This window comes from Parastagonospora nodorum, assembly GCF_000146915.1.
Source record: "Parastagonospora nodorum SN15 chromosome Unknown scaffold_20, whole genome shotgun sequence".
Taxonomy (NCBI): Eukaryota; Fungi; Ascomycota; class Dothideomycetes; order Pleosporales; family Phaeosphaeriaceae; genus Parastagonospora; species Parastagonospora nodorum.
The window spans coordinates 143,635-159,546 of NW_001884568.1; the positions used below are offsets into that span (position 1 = coordinate 143,635).

Below are 15,912 nucleotides of genomic sequence, written 5' to 3' on the forward strand. Positions count from 1 at the left end.
TTGTCCCTTGGCTGCAGGCGATGGAAGGAGTGGTGGAAGAATCGTTGCGCAAGACGCCCCAAATCGAGGTTCCCGATGACCTCCTCGAAAAGATACATCTTTATAACGCCATGCTCCAATTGGGTATCGCCAAACGTTTCCAGCAGCCGCTCATAGATGCACTTGTGCTTCAGATGTACAAAACCAACCTTAAGGATTGCCATCTGGACACGCTGGAAATGGACCGTAGGGACGTTTCTTACTCGGCGAGGCCATCGCAGTCCTGGAATCCTGTTTCTTAATCATTTTCATCCGGTACATACTCTTCTCAGATCCGAGGCCCGATCGCCATGACGTCGAACCAGTTTAGTAAAGCAGTTAAGGCACGACCCCACCTTCTGAGGATGAGCGGTCGGAGGACAAGAGGTACCTGCCTGAACGCACCAAACGTGGATGGTTACATTATACGGCCGTTAGACCAGACCGCCGGCGAAGATTCCCGAACGATACAGTGTCCGTTCCGGCAAGGCTAGAAGTACTTGCAAACAGCTTCAGACACTGGTCGGGTATGCGAAGAAATGAAAACACAGCTCCGGCTCACATGGGACTTCCCTTGAACATCGGCCGCGTACTCAAGTATTATCGGAGACGTCCTACCGATCGCATCCACACTAAACCGAAGCCTGAAACCAAAAAGGCCAACAAGGGCAAGTCCGGCCCCAAAACTAAGGCTGAGCCTGCGAAGGAAAAAGAGGGCGATGCTACCAATTCCGCCCCTACAGAAGAGATTGGGTTGGCAGATGACACCACTTCTACAGACAAAGATGACACTCCTTCAACGGACAAGGATGACATTGCAGATGGAAACAGATCCGCCGCAGATGAAGAGGACGACTACGATCCTTGGGGCAATAAGGACATATGGGGGAAGCATTACGCAGAATACGATACCCATCGCTTGATGAGGCGGCAGTATTTCCGCAGAAACGCACCCTGGAGCCCCCGTATCGCCAACACAGCCACAACTACCACTAGGCACCAGCGACCAACAGGGCCGGCTTAGGCCATGGTGCATATCCTCGTCAACATGAAATCACATACGAGAGTTTGTATTCAGAAAGTATCACATTCGATCGTCGGGAAGGGATCTTAATAGTAATCTTTAAAAAAAATTCACCGTCACTTTCTATGATTCTTTATCCTCCAACATGAATGTATTGAGATTCTTCTCGCTCGCTTGTTTCCTATTGTCCTCCAATTTAACGCCTCGCTTTATATTCAAACGCAACATGTATCCACCTAGCCGCTCATTTCAATCATCCTTAACGTATCTCTCATAGGTCATCGTCATCCCAATCGACCTCGTCTTCCACGTCCCTACTGTTGTACAACGCGCGCTGCGCTGGGGCTGGGACAGGTACTGGCGGCGGTGTTGCAGTCTCGTTCTTAGCCTTCTCCTGGATCGGGGCGTCGACTTCAGGCCTGATCTCGGGCTTCTCAGTGTCCTGCTTCACCTCCGGGTCCGACTGTTGTGGGATCGGCGCTTTTGGCCCCTTGATTTCGGGGATCTTGGGTGGCTGCTCATCCGCTGCAGGAACTACTGCATCCGTGTGAATAACTTGTGCCTGCTTTGATGGCAACTTTTCCTTCTCAGTGGGAGGAATTATAGCCGTCTTTGCCTTCTGGGTCACCGCTGTAGCAGGAGTGTGACCACCTTAGTCTTAGCTGCCGCAGTCTTTACTGGAGCCGATCGGACTGTCAGCGCGCGCGAGTGGGAGTCGTTGTTCGACCAGACGTAGGTGGTGTCACAGATGCCCGCGGTGCAGGTGCAGGTGCCGGTGTAGGTACAGGCCGCGGCGCAAGGGCAGATCGTCCCGGGATTGCTCCTGGAACATAGACCGCGGTCGCGCCAACAAGATCTTCCTCAATGTACAAGCCCTCCCAGTCCGAGTCCAAAGGGAGATAGTCCCCGACGTTCTTCATGTCGAACCACCCAATGAAGTAGTGTTTTCCTGTCTCGTTCAAATCGACGCGCTGTCCGAACGCTCGACCAGTCTCGTAGTCTTGGAAGTACACATTGACAGTCACGTGTGGGGTTAGACCCAAGTCGCCCTCCGGTACATCAGGAAGAATCTCCTTTGGATGTCTGTTCGTCTGCTCCCTTAGCCAATCGGGTTCCTGGGTATTCTTGATGGTTCGACGGGTATCTGCGCGAGCTATCACCGCCCCGACCCACGCGGGCTTCATTCCGTTGAAGCGAACGGGCTGTGTGTCAGGATAACCAGCAAGTGTGAGGTAATCAGCCACAACTAGCAGGCCGAGATCAGTCGCCACGTAGAGCTTGCCGTCTTCGTGAAGGTAGAGGTCGATGTCTTCGATGACCTTGACACGGCCTCTCAACTTCACTTCGTTTCCGTTCGCGTCCTTGGGAGGCTTGCGTCCAAGGTCTTTAGTATTGAGACCGCGCTTCAGCAATATGAAAGCATTCGCCTTCAGCTGGGGTGATGGGTCGTTGAGCAGGTCAGGCGAGTCCATGTGCTGAATCTGTTCGGACATCATGATCGGGACGCTGTCGTCGTCGTACTCCTTGAAAGTAGGTAAGAACTCCAGATTGGCCACAACAGGGTTAACTGCGAATGCATCTTCAACACGAGGCTCACGTCCTGGCTTCTGCGGTGACTGCTGCTTCTTCTTCTTCTTCTTCTGAGGTGGTGATGTTGGCATGCGTGAATCGTTCACACGCTGCTTCTTCTGCGGTCCAATCGCAGGCTCATCTACGTCCTCAATCTTTCGCTTCGCATTGGCTGGACTTCCTTTGCGTGCCGGTGAGCTCACAAGGATCTTGTATGCCTTCTCGAGGTTGCTCGTTGTCTGCGGCTGCTGCATGCTTCGATTTGCCTCTTGTTCGGTAGAAATCGACTTCTGCTGACCTTTATTGGCTGTCCATTTGTCCTTCTTCTGCTGCTGGTCCTGCGTGTCCCAAGTCATGCGCGTCGGTAGTGCAGCTCTCGGTCCGCGAGGTGCGCAATCCGTTGCGGCCTGTACCATAATATTACCATTCTCTTTCTTCTGGGCGTTCTTCTGGACTTCCACCTCCTTCTTGGTACTGTCGAATCTTTTATTCTTGTGCTTATGTTCGCGAGCTTGAGCTTGATATTTGCCGTCAGGTGTACCCCGACTAGCAAGAGTATCATGACCTGGGAGAGCGGAACGCTGCTTATCATCATGATTCAGGTCACGCTCCTGGGTGTCTCCCCGCTTGCGTTTTCCCTGTCCACTATACGATTGCTCGACTTTGGAAGTCAGCATGGGTATTCCATCACGTGTCATACGCTGAAGCAGGGAGGGTGCCGCACCTTGCGGCTGCTGTGGCAGTGTACCGAACCGCTCGTCATTGCTCGAATCACGGCCTCGTCCGCCGCGTTGGTTTTCTCTGGAATGTCGAAAACTTCCGGTACGTTCCGCTTGACGGATTCTTCCGTCATTACCTTGCGCCTTTGATTGTGGCACAGGTTGCTGTATGCTAAGTACTTTGTTGATGTTTTCGAGCGGCCAGTTCCCACGTCGAGCCTTGCGGCCGTCTCTCGATTGTTTGCGCATTTTCCCAGATGAAGATTGTGTATTTGCGTGTCTCTAAGTAGTTGCGCGAAGTGCCAATGGTAGAAGTGGTTGAAGAGTCCGAAAGTTTGATGGAGGCGAGAAGGGTGCTTGCTGGAGTGAGTAAGACAATGAGCGTAACAACGACCCTGTGTAGAACTCGGTCGCGCTAGCTAGCGCAGGAAATCGACGGTCCTTTTCTCGCACATTCACCTCGTTTCACTCACAAGGCGCCAGTGTTCTCATTGTGGGACCCTCAGAGTGGGGCACGTGACAATATGCGCCAGGCAGGAGCAAACGGACAAAAGCCCCAACCCGGAAAAAGCTGTTCCCTTGCTTATCCCGGAATACCAACCATATTTATCAACAACTTCATCGATATGGAACTTAACTGTATGATGACCGAGATCGACGCGATCGAATCCGAGTCCACCAAGAACACACATCGATCGGGAAATCTGACGGAGGTGTTCGACGTCTCTTACATGATACGTGGAAAGCTGCTTGAAGGACTATCCTCTGTACTCCTCACATCCCATACCTGTACAGACTTCGATATCAAACACCAATTGTCTACTGCGAAGGGTATGGTCAACGCCGATCGAATGCGTCAATTGTTAGAACAGGCAGAAGACAGCCACCGACACTTCTCGATTGAGTTTCCTACCTGGGCGCTTACGGCTGCATCTCCATTGTTCAAGCAGTGTCATGAGGCGCAGCCAGGGTTAAGCGCGATCCCGGTTAAACTAGGTAATCTCCTGCCCGGCTACGTTATGTGCGTCTTGGACTGGTATGGGCACGCCTTGCAGAACAAGCACTGGAACGATTTCCTCCCAGAAAGTCCCTCTGTCGATGGTCACGACAAATGGTACTGGGTGTACTGCTATGCGGCGATGCGCGTGCTCGGTTTGAACGACTTTGCAGCACAACTTCAGATGTTCATCGAGAGCATTATTGATGATCTTGCCACAAACATCAGCAACTATGCGCATCTACTTAACACTCTGAGGGCAGACGACCCGATCATGTTTCAGCTGGCTTGGTACACTGTTATGAATTTGCAACAGCCGTCACCACATCTCACCCAATTAGACTGCGAGACACTGGCAGAACACTTCCCACAGTTCGCAGGTCTGGTCAACACGATTCTCCAAGCGCACTGAGGGCTTGTCTCATTTGTGTAATAGTGTCATGAAGACAAAGCCTCGAAAGTGTGAGACTTTGATAGCAAGACATTGGCCATCTGCGGTCTCAGATTTAGCAAACGCTAAGCTCAGCCCTCCGTCATAAATGAGAGCCCTTTTCCTTTCTTTGACTCCTCCCCATCTTTACTGCCGGCATACTGGTCAGCATTCCCAGCCAGTGTTACTACCCGAACAATTACCCTTTCATCGGACCGCCCGATTTTACCTTTACAACATGCCACAAGAACCACATACAACGCTATCCGATATGTTTGGTGTCTACTATCTCGCCAGTGGTCGTCGGGGTGCTCTATCTGAGCGAGGAGGTCAAGACCAGGGAGGGAAAGACAAGAAGTAGACACACCATTGATCAATTGAATTGACGCCCTGCCAGGCCTAACAGCCAGTCCGTATCACATATTTTCTTGCAATGATTCCGTCTTTATATTTTGGCCGTGTAGTAATTTACAACCGCCACAGGAGATATCTGTTGTTCCGGAGTCTGATTCTTTCCATAGCGCCTTCGCACAATGTCCAAATCAACCCCAAAATTTGTCCAAGGTCTTTGCAATTCTATATAACATGTTAAGTCGCCGTTTTGACTGTATCCGGTGCTTCAGTTGGCCTTGCCAGGCACAAGTGCATCCTTATGCCATTTAGTAGCCAACAGTCGCTCTCGGTAAAGCCACCCAAACCCTACCGTTACACCCGGACCGAGTGCCACGAGCGATGCTACACCCTTGAGCAAAATACTGATCCAGCTATCCGCCATCATATCCACTTTCTTTAGATCGCCATATAGATACAGTAGCCACAAAAAGCACGCGGCCATGACGCAAAGCTCATCGACTTGCAGGAACATACGGATGTATTCCTCTCCTGTTTGGCCAGGCGCAAGATTGGGAATGAAGATCGTCTTCAAAGAGTAGGGTGCCGAGTAGAGGGTGTACCACCACACAGTCGAAGCTAGTGCGCAGAGGCTTCCGATCGTGTACGTGATAGTTGGAATGTCCCGCTCTGTCTGATCAAGTTTGTCCTTATGCACTGTATCGGGCATGACGGTCTTCTTCAGTACAAACTGCAGGATACTGATGTAAAGTGGGAACAGCTGCCAAATCCAGTTCCACATATGGCGCGTTTGCGGCTCGATGAAATTCAAGGTGCTACTGAAGCTTGGAACATAATGCGCGAGAATCATTGCCGGAAGGACAGAAGCTGTGTAGCTCATATCGGTAAGACGCATATCCCGGGCTCGGAAGTTCTCGATAGGCGACTGGACGTAGAATATGAAAAAGTAGATGGGCAGGAGTACGGCCATACCTATTTTGTTAGCATTTGCGGCTGCGCGACAAGCTCATGGAGGCCGCGTACCGATAAGTTGCATGCCAAGTCCAAGCACAACTAGGAAGGAAGCGAAAGTCATGATGTTGGCTCGGCGCGCGCTCTCGATGAGGAGGATAGCGTAGACGATCCCAGCATCCATGAGGAAGCTGAAGCCCTGCCAATTGGCGATAGGGTCAACGAACTGGAAAGAAGCAAAGCATGCTGCGAGGCCTCTAATCTTGCTATCAATAGCTTCAATACCGTAGAAGTTGCGCATCGGCTGCACAAAGCCTGACTGACCAAATCTGTTCTCTACTCCATGTTCCAGAACCTGTACAATGTGTGTACGCATTGGTGGAAGCGCAGTCTGATACTGGTTAGCGTGTGTTTGGCTACAATCTTTTGCATACAACTTACTCCCACCATTAGATATACTGCAGCTGCAGTAATGCCCAAGAATGGGAGCGCTTTTAACGCACGTAGCAACTTTGACTCCTGCATCCCCGAGCCTTGCGATGGATTAAACGGCATCGTCCCTCGTAGTGATCGTTCAGGTACAGGCAGGTAGTCAAGTCGCACAGCACCAATGATTGTATCACAACTGATGTCTGCGAGCCTGAGTCTCATTAGTTTTGAGGTGCCAGGCAAAAACCCGCGAAAGCTGAGGGGGTGTTCGGCCCTTATATGCCTGTCGGCTCCCATACTTACAAATCCATGCTGAGGGGTAAAACCCACAAAGCAACCAGCCGGTCCTTCCACGTTGTGAGTGCTTGAGTGCGAGTCAAGTCATTAGATGCGTTCACGATGGCTGTTGTGCGCTGCTCCCGGCCGCTCTGATACTTGCTAAGGTGGTACTTAATTGCATCAAATGATGGCTTACCTTTCTCAGAAGCATCAACCATCTTCTTAATCTCGTTAGCTATGGCTGCAGCCGATCTATTTGTTGTCAGCTTGTGTTATTCGCACCGGTCAACTTTCTGCTTACTCAACCGCAGCATTGCCGCCCGCACCCATATTGGGCGTCATTTTATGGACACAATCACCAGCGCAAGCAATACGCCCCCAAGTCCAGCGTCTCATTTGTGCCTCTTCCGTGGCCACGAGAGTGAATGTTTTTCGAGTTCTCCAGAGTTCTTCAAATTCCAGGCCATCGCAGATGGGAGCGTCTTCGAAGCTGGAAGCATAAACCTCGGCGTCATGTTTAGTGTAACGAGGGATGTTCGGAACTGTGTAGACTTTGTCCAGTTTCTTGAAAACGAACCAGAACACCTTGTCCTTACCGCAGATAGTCAAAAAAGAAGATCCTTGATCGTAGTTGATATGGACTTCGCCACCTTTAAGGATATCAGAAGCTTCAGAGATACCAAACAAGCATTGATACTCAGCCATGAGCATTGTCTTCTCTTTGATGTCGAAGGCAGTAGGGTCCTGTGACGTGGCAAATCTCCATAGCGCCTGGCGAACAGTGCTGTTGACTCCGTCGCATCCAACAAGGATATCGCCACTGACCGCAGTACCATTTTCACAGAGAACAATAACCTCTTCCGAATTATGGTCCACGTTCGTTATGCGATTTCCCAGTCGGATTTTGGACTTGTTCTTAAGGTTCTCATATAGGTACCGGAGCAACTTCTCGCGCTCAAGGAACGTGAAGGGGTAATTGTGTCTAGGTGCACATTAGATATTTCAACGCTACGTCATGCGAGAAACCAGTTCGAGCATTTTTTGATGATGCTATTCCGGGTCTCATATCTCTTTTGCATCAAAGGCGCGAGTTCGCTGGTGTTTATCAATCGTCCATCTTTGTGGCGGTTGTACGTCAGTCCCATAGGAACAGTCTCTTCCTCAATCTTTCCGAATACGCCACTATAATCCAACGAATCATGCATCAGTGGTGGCTCCAGAAAATTTCATGAATGCCTATAGCTGGTGGAAGATGCGATTTCCATTTGGTTGGATGCCAATCGACGCTCCAACTGGAGGTGAGATCGTGTCGCGACCTTCCACGAGGAGATAGTCAATTCCGGCCTTCTCCAATGCATTTGCAAGAGTTAAACCTGCAATACCACCTCCTCCTATAATGACACGAAAAGGTCTAGTATCTTTCCATGGCTGAGCTACCTGAGATAGATGAGGAGGCACTTGTGCTTGGGGAATGCTATAGTCGGACGCAGAAAACTTGAGGTAGGTAGGTTTTAGGATGTAGATGAAAACCTGTGTCTTTCTGGGTATCAATCTGTATGCTCAGATGTCAGTTGTTATATAGTGTTGAAAGGAGCATACAACAGTCCCGGATGAGAAAGTCTCAATGGGCCGAGATGCAATGGTATCGCCGTGACGCTATCTAGGTAGGTAGACATAGTGCGAAAAAAGCCGGTATGGCCTCGTGCCGTGGAAACCGATGCACGCACCGGGCCATCTGCCGCGCAACTTTTCCTAGGCACTGTTTCAGAAACGGCCCGCGGACGTCTTCGATAAGTAACCCAACCACTCAGCGGCGGTCAATGTTATGGTCAACTCTGTTCTCAACTCTGTTCTTGAAGCGCGCTTGTCTTGAATCAAGAGAGCTTAGTCACGTCTGTAGAGTGACGTGACCATCGCGAATTAGTTGAGAGGCACCTGGGCATGTGAAACACGGTTATGCGGCTGATCTTCGGAAAGATAGCGATGCTTTTGCATCTGAGTGGCGTGTCAGGGCACTTCGCATTTGGTCCTTGGAATAGCCAACAGTCCAACTATTCATAAAAAATCTTAAGGGGTCGGTTTTCGTCCGCTAGAAAGACTTCAAGGTTCAAAATCCTGTATCCCACACTCTACTGTCCAGCTTCTGAGTAAATTGGCCAATGGCTTTGGAATTGACCGGACAATCAACGGTTTAAGGTGTGTCGATCCCGCTCCTTCTACCCAGGTCGGTAATTGGTATAGATATTCTACAATGTCAACAGCCCTTTGTGTTCTTTCGGTCAGCAAATTGGCTCGAAAAGTGTGCTGTGCGCGGATTCTGCGTTCGTCATTGATGAAAGGCACTGGATCTCATTTGATAGCGGTAGCCACCCTATGTTCAGCTACTACCCACTAGAAGTTCTGTTCCCACTAATACTAGATACATCTGGAGCACCAACTAATGCCAAATTCTCGATGCCGGCAACACCGTACAAAGCTGCAGCATTTGTGCTTACCCATTTTGCCTCGTCGATGGGAAGCAGGACCTCACTCCCGCCAATTGTTTCCGTCTTCCAAGGCGCATTTGGCGCAAGTCCGTCTTTGCTTCCATCGCCTAGGTACTCCGACCAGACACGGGGGACAAGTGTCGCATTGTTGCGTCTGTTCGCGACATAAGCTGTATAACGAGAGTGTCCCTGCTTGAGGTTCAAGTTGCCAAAATCCCTGCCATAACGCGCCTTTTGCTCTGCCTTGGAGGCACCGTAGAAGTAGCAGTAGTCGAGGAAGGCATCAAGAAATGGCTGTGTGAGATTACGTTGGCCAAAGTGGTCAATGAGCTGATCGATCGTCTCAAGAACACCGAACACACCAGAAAGATGTGACACAGTGACGTTCCCATCGTTGCCTGGGTCCGTCGGTGGTGGGCTCCAAGCTCCAGTCAGTGAGTTGTACAGTGCTTCGCCGGTCACAAAGCCGTTTTTGAGTTTGGGGTACGTCTTGATGGCTTCAACGAGCTTGTCATGCGAATCTTGAGCACGAGGACCTTGTCGCTCCCATTCGATCAGGTAAGCTTGTGCGATACCCGCCCAGTCTGTGCCGAAATTTAGGTATAGAGCCTTCGGGTCCGGATTGTATACTACGCTGGGATCGCGCACTTTTCGTCGCGCGTCTACTCGGACGAATGATTGGTCGACATCAAGCACTTCGCGGATGATATCACCTGTGCGCTCATCTCCGCCAGAGATGTAATAGAACGCCTTCCTGTAAACCGGTGTAGCGATGCGAGCTTGCTTAGCTGAGTCGGCCCAGTGTTGGACGCCATGTCGAGTACCAAGGCCAGTGAAGTTTCCTAGATGATAAGAATCAACTTCGCCACCATGGCGCACTTGGTCATGGGCGAGGCGATATACATCAGGACGACCAGTCCGTAGAAAGTAGTCCCAAAAGAAGAGATCTGGCGACAGTTCCGAGTTATCCCAAGCATATCCACCAATGTCATAACGCCACTGGTGCCGATCGTCATCGTAAGTATGGATTATGTCTCCATGGTCCCAGAAGCCATACCACCGACGCTGCTCAACTTGGTTCTCGTAGAATTTGACCAAGAAATCCATGTTCGCCTCAATTTTCTGTGCTTGAGCAGAGTCGACAGCTCCTGGAACATTCCAGTACGATCCGATGGCTTTCGTATCGCGAATGTGCTTAGGATCTGGGAATAAGACAGGTGGATTATTGGTATTGTTTGTAATCGTTGACAGATGAGTCGGCGACGGAGTTGTGTCGAAAGCGTAAAGGTATAGCTCGTTGGTTCGGCCAACGCCATACGGAGTATTATAGCCGTTTTCATAATCCTCGTAGGTAATCTCCAGCGCATCCAGCTGTTTTGCGTATGTATCTTGACCCAGTCCATCATGATAAGGACGTAAATCCATTGGTCCTGCTTGAGGACTGTAAAGCCACATGGTAATCGATCCTCTATCTGTGGCAGCATTCGAGATGTCTAAGCTCGTAGGATATTTCTTCCAGAAGTCGCGTAGACCAACAGCCAGACCTCCAACAGTGGCTCCACCAAGGTAAGCGAGACCACCTGATCGAGTGCCTCCAGGGATCTTGACCCAACTCTGACCAGCTTTTGTTCGTTTCTTCAGATTGAAGCCATCGGGTGACAGTTGACTCAAACGAAAATCGCTCCAATTTGGGATCCATTGAAGTCGGTTCGTCACTCTTGAATCCCACGAGCCCTTTTCGGGGGTTGCTGTTCCATTGAACTGAGCAGATCTCACCGCCGCGCCTGGGTCACGTCTAAGGCCTGTGATGCCTTTAACCGCCTCGCGTAACAGGCCTCCATCGACGCCAGCAATGCGCACATGACGATTGTGCATTTCTTCGTCTGCCAAGGGGACATCGAAACGGATGCCGATGCCAGAGATGAAATCCTTGCTTGAGTCACCATCATAAATGATGGTGTGTATGATGCGGATTGCCTCAGAGTTGGCGTACAAATAGAAGCGCACCGTAAATGGTAGCCAGTCTTGATGGCCGCTTTCCCCATCTAATCCGTGACTGCCCTGAACAGTGACCAGCGCTCGTGCTGTGTTTTTTGAAACCGTGACGTTTGATATCTTGCTCGTAAATGTGAAGTACTCGATGCCAGTTGGTTTGCCATCCTCATCATCGTCAGGTGTACCATTTTGAGACCTCAAGACAAGGTGCCCATTGAGACCAACTGTCTTGTTACCTGATCGAATGGATGAGACCAGGGTGTTTCCTTCCTTGGGAAATGTCGCTGCAATTTTTCCGGTATTTACTACGATCTTGTCCCCGTCATCGCGCACTTCGACTCCCTGGCTTTGCCGTCTGTGGTGCGATACTGTCGAGTTGATGGGTCCAGAGGCGATGATAGTATATTCGCTGGCTGGAGATTCTGTCGCGGTAAGGGCGTGTCCCGTCCACTTGAGCGAGCCATCGGGCCAGACTGCCGTGGCCCAAGATTCCAAGTTTGCGTTACCCGAAGCAGTGAAGGTTGTCGCGTTTGCTGGATGCTGTCCTTTTTCCCAAGGCAATCCAAATGTCACGCCAGATATGTAACTTGGTTTTCCTTCCAGCCATCTGACCTTCACGCTGCTAGTTTGAGCTGTAGCATAACCGATCAGTAGGCTGGCTAAGCCTATCGTACATCTCACCATTGTGGGCAGGTAAAGAACAACACAGGTCAAGAGTTTGCGCAATTTCCTATCTATGTTGGGATGCAGTTCAATTTGTACCTGCACTTCACGCCCTATGAACGAACTCGCCTCCTTCACGGGCTTCATGTCGCCATCCAATATCCGGTGGATCATCTCGACTGAGGCAGGATGCATATCAACTAGCCCATAACCACTTGCCTAACAACCTCGAAGAGTTTCCGGAAGAATGCAATGTAGCTTTGGGGTAGCCTTCTGCAGGGGACGCGGAGAAAGCTGCTCACCTGGGCAGGTGTGGACCGCTTACCGTGCACGGACACTGGGCGCCTATCCTAAAACTAAAACGTGTTATTAATACTAACTTTAACACGTTATAACTCTACTACTATAGATCTAATTTAAGCTATAATTAAAGATATTAAATTATATAAGCTAGAAGAACGTTTTATATATATAGAAGTTACTATAAAATATAATATTAATTATATAATATTAAGCTAAAGATATAGAGGTATATAAGCTATAGTAGGCACCTAGCTACTAAATAGATATAAACTTAGCCTACTATAAGAGTTAGAGCTTATACTATATATTAAAAAGCTTACTAAGTAAGGCTTATCTTCTATAAGAGAGATAATTAGAAATTTTGCCTTATCTATAGCTAAGAAGAAGATCTCTAAGCGCTAGGTTTTATACTTTATTAGCTAGAATAAAAATAAGCTTATCTTAAAGAGGACTAGCGCTATAGATTATACGCATTACTAAGCTAATTCTTATATTAAATATTAAGCTTACTTTAACTTTCTATATAAGAAGCTTAATAAGTATTATCTTAAGGCTAGTAATATATATAATATAGATAAGAAAAGCTTTCTTATTAGAATTATTAAAATAAGTAAGAGAGTCTTTAGTAAATACTAATAAGATAAGAAGAAGATTAGAGTATTACTTTAAGATAGATTATATAAATTTTTAATACTTCTAGCTTATATCTGCACTAATAGAAGCTTACTACTACTAAGCTTTATCTATATATTAACTTAGAAAATAATTAAATTAAACTAAGTAGAAAGAATTACTATAGAGAATTATAATATCTTTATTATATTATCTTAATTAGATTAGAGTAATAATAATATTAGTTTAGCATAGCTTAAGTAAGTATTTAATTACTATATAAAGAATAAACTAAGAAGATAGTAATTACTTATTCTTAATAGCTATAGATCTTATCTTATCTCTAAGTTTCTTAAGTATTATAACTACTATAAGATTCTTCTAATAGTATTTCTTTCTTATTTAACTTATATACTATAACTACTAGATATAGTAATATTTAAGCTACTTTTATTAAGCTACTCTAATAAGCTTATTTAGTATCTTTATAATACTTAGAGCTTTATCTCTATTAAGAAAGAAGACTTTTTCTCTCTTTTCTAGTAAGCTTAGAGCTTATTCTTTAAAGAAAATACTATCTTAAAGACCTTTAAAGCTACTAGTATATAGCTAACTAATCTAAGAGTTATTCTTAATAGATTTAGAATAATATCTAATAAGAACTCTAGTAAGCTATTCTATCTCTCTCTAAGTAATTAGAATTAGCTATAGTAATTAGTATAAGATGCTACTAAGAATAAAGCTTAGAATAGAGTAAGAAAGCTTAGTATTCTACTTTACTACCTTTAAGTTTAAAATAAGCTACTCTATTATAAGAATAAGTAACTAAGAACTACTCTTTTATATAAGTAAAAGTATAAGAGTAAAAGTAAAGCCTTTAACTTTTAATAGCACTAGAAGTATTATAGTAGTACTATCTTCTAGTTCTCTTATAAGTTCTATAAAGCTTAAGCTTAAGAAGTAGTCTATAAGTAAGAGAAAATAGAAAAAAAACTCTAAAAAGTATAAGCTAAGAAGTAGCGTAAAAAGACTTAACTATAGTATTAAGCAGAGTAGCAAATAGGTATAGATTAGGTTATAGTTAAGTATTATATAATATAAACTCTAAATTAACTTAATCTATACCTAAACTTTCTAGCTAGAATAAGTATAAGTTAAGTTATAGTTATAAATATTTAAGTTATAGTTAAGTTTATAGTATATAAGTATATATAAGTCTTAGTTAGCAATTTTTTCTTTATAGTAGAAGTAATATTTTAGTAATATAATAGTTATTATAGTTATTTATTATAGTAGAGACGTATTTATATTCTAAACTTCTTAATTATATAGAGAAAGTAGCTAGCGCCTATGCTGCGTTAGAAAAAGTAAAAAGTGTCTAGTTAGTAGTGTCGCTGCAATTCGCCGTCAATTTAACAGATATAACGATTTAACAAAGTTGCTCTAGTCACTTTTTTCTAACGTTAGGTTAACGTTAGAACAGTCTAGTTACTATTCTCTACTGTTTAGCACCGTGTAGCTACATTGCTTAACTGTGCTTAGTCGTTAGACTTAGCATACTAAACATTCTATATACTCTGTAAAGAGCAGAAGAGGTAGACTACGTTAGTTGCGCATGTTTTATAAGTAGTCTAAGTCCTCTGTGCAAATATAGCTGCAGCTATTAGGCTTACTCTGTCTGTAATCTAGTGCTATTAGAGATAGAGTCTTGTATCTGTAACTACGTGCGAGCTAGTTCTGCACAGTTAGCAACTATATAAGACAGTGTCGTCACTCTAGGAACTACAGTAGACTTAATGCATTTCAGAAACATAATTATATAGCTATTAATTGCTAATTTGCTCTGCATTATCTATTCAACTATTACACAGTACTATATAGGTTAGAGCAGTTTATCTCTTCTTCGTATCTTTCTACTAGAGCGTCGCAGTCTTCTAGCTCTAATTCCTATTCGTCTTTCGTCAGCGCTAAGGCGTGTATAATACAATTATCTATCATATATTTCTCTGCTAATATAGTAAACTTGTCCTACGTGCTGTCCGTCATAATGCTCTAACCTTTCCCTTTATTCTAAAACTATACTTGCTCGTCGTCGTTATATATTATACTTTCTATAAAGTCGTTAGCTCCACGAAACTCTCTAAGCAATATATCGTGTATTTCCCCTAATAATTCGCGCAGTTGCACTCTAGTCTCTTCCTGTTATCTGTTAGCTTTTGCTCTTATATTATATTAGGCATCTTGCCTCTCTCTCGTTAGCCTCTATATCTTCCTTATTGCTATAACTAGTTCTGCACTTATCTACAGTAAAGATGTTATCTTCTCATTTCCCTGCGCGATTATAGTCTTCTATTAATGTATTATATCGTTGCCGCTTATTATCTATATATTTTATAAGAATGTTATCAACGTCGTTGTCGTGATAGTTATCTAGCATAGTAATGTTAGATCTAGAGTTTTCAATGTAGTTCGCGTGTATAGCTATTTATTATTTTAAAGCGTCCTAAATAAGAAGACAGTATATCTTACTCAGCCTTTTCTACTTCTTGCAGATAGCGTTATAATTATCTATACTATATTAGCTATTATTGTTTAGTGCTATTGTAACATACCCTCTACAGTATAACTATAGAAATAAATTGTCTTCCTCGTTCTATTATTATAGTACTCTTTGATAGCATTATATAACACTATGCCTATAAGCGCTATCATGTTAGCGCTTAAGAACTAAAACTTATCCTAGTTCCCTGCTATAGCACTAATACTCTATTTTCTATTATTATAGAACGCTCGCGCTATAATAGCCGCAATTGCACTATTTAGGAACTAGAGCAACGCGGGCTATTACTCTATAAGCTAATGCTATCGTATTCTAGATTAACTTACATTTCTAGGATCCTAGCGCAGGTAGACAAAATCCTAGAGCAGCTTACTTAGTTTAAGGACTTGCAGTTCAAGATAGTTTAGAGCATATATAGCTATAACTTCTATGCGTGCTTATCTTATTATATGCGTCTGCAGGTTGCGTACACATATCTAACATCTAATAAGTACTGTTAGCTATAGTTGTAGATAGTCTGCAACTA

At 45.5% G+C, this 15,912-nt stretch overlaps 5 protein-coding genes across 5 annotated transcripts; 2 read left to right on the forward strand and 3 right to left on the reverse strand.

The window, feature by feature from the left end:
• Positions 1–580: 580 nt before the first annotated feature.
• SNOG_11693 (hypothetical protein) lies at positions 581–1,042 on the forward strand (the record flags this gene model as incomplete). Its single annotated transcript, XM_001801879.1, has 1 exon — positions 581–1,042. The coding sequence occupies one exon, from the start codon at positions 581–583 to the stop codon at positions 1,040–1,042; it is 462 nt and encodes a 153-aa protein (XP_001801931.1).
• Positions 1,043–1,313: 271 nt separating this feature from the next.
• On the reverse strand, positions 1,314–3,579 carry SNOG_11694 (hypothetical protein; the record flags this gene model as incomplete). The annotated part of the gene is made up of 2 exons (XM_001801880.1): positions 1,314–1,672; positions 1,890–3,579. 2 exons carry the CDS (start codon positions 3,577–3,579, stop codon positions 1,314–1,316), a joined length of 2,049 nt encoding a protein of 682 aa, XP_001801932.1.
• A 377-nt stretch (positions 3,580–3,956) lies between these two features.
• On the forward strand, positions 3,957–4,739 carry SNOG_11695 (hypothetical protein; the record flags this gene model as incomplete). Its single annotated transcript, XM_001801881.1, has 1 exon — positions 3,957–4,739. The coding sequence occupies one exon, from the start codon at positions 3,957–3,959 to the stop codon at positions 4,737–4,739; it is 783 nt and encodes a 260-aa protein (XP_001801933.1).
• Positions 4,740–6,787: 2,048 nt separating this feature from the next.
• SNOG_11696 (hypothetical protein) lies at positions 6,788–7,972 on the reverse strand (the record flags this gene model as incomplete). The annotated part of the gene is made up of 3 exons (XM_001801882.1): positions 6,788–7,002; positions 7,094–7,749; positions 7,902–7,972. 3 exons carry the CDS (start codon positions 7,970–7,972, stop codon positions 6,788–6,790), a joined length of 942 nt encoding a protein of 313 aa, XP_001801934.1.
• A 1,179-nt stretch (positions 7,973–9,151) lies between these two features.
• SNOG_11697 (hypothetical protein) lies at positions 9,152–12,085 on the reverse strand (the record flags this gene model as incomplete). The annotated part of the gene is made up of 2 exons (XM_001801883.1): positions 9,152–11,880; positions 12,037–12,085. The coding sequence occupies 2 exons, from the start codon at positions 12,083–12,085 to the stop codon at positions 9,152–9,154; spliced, it is 2,778 nt and encodes a 925-aa protein (XP_001801935.1).
• Positions 12,086–15,912: the final 3,827 nt, after the last annotated feature.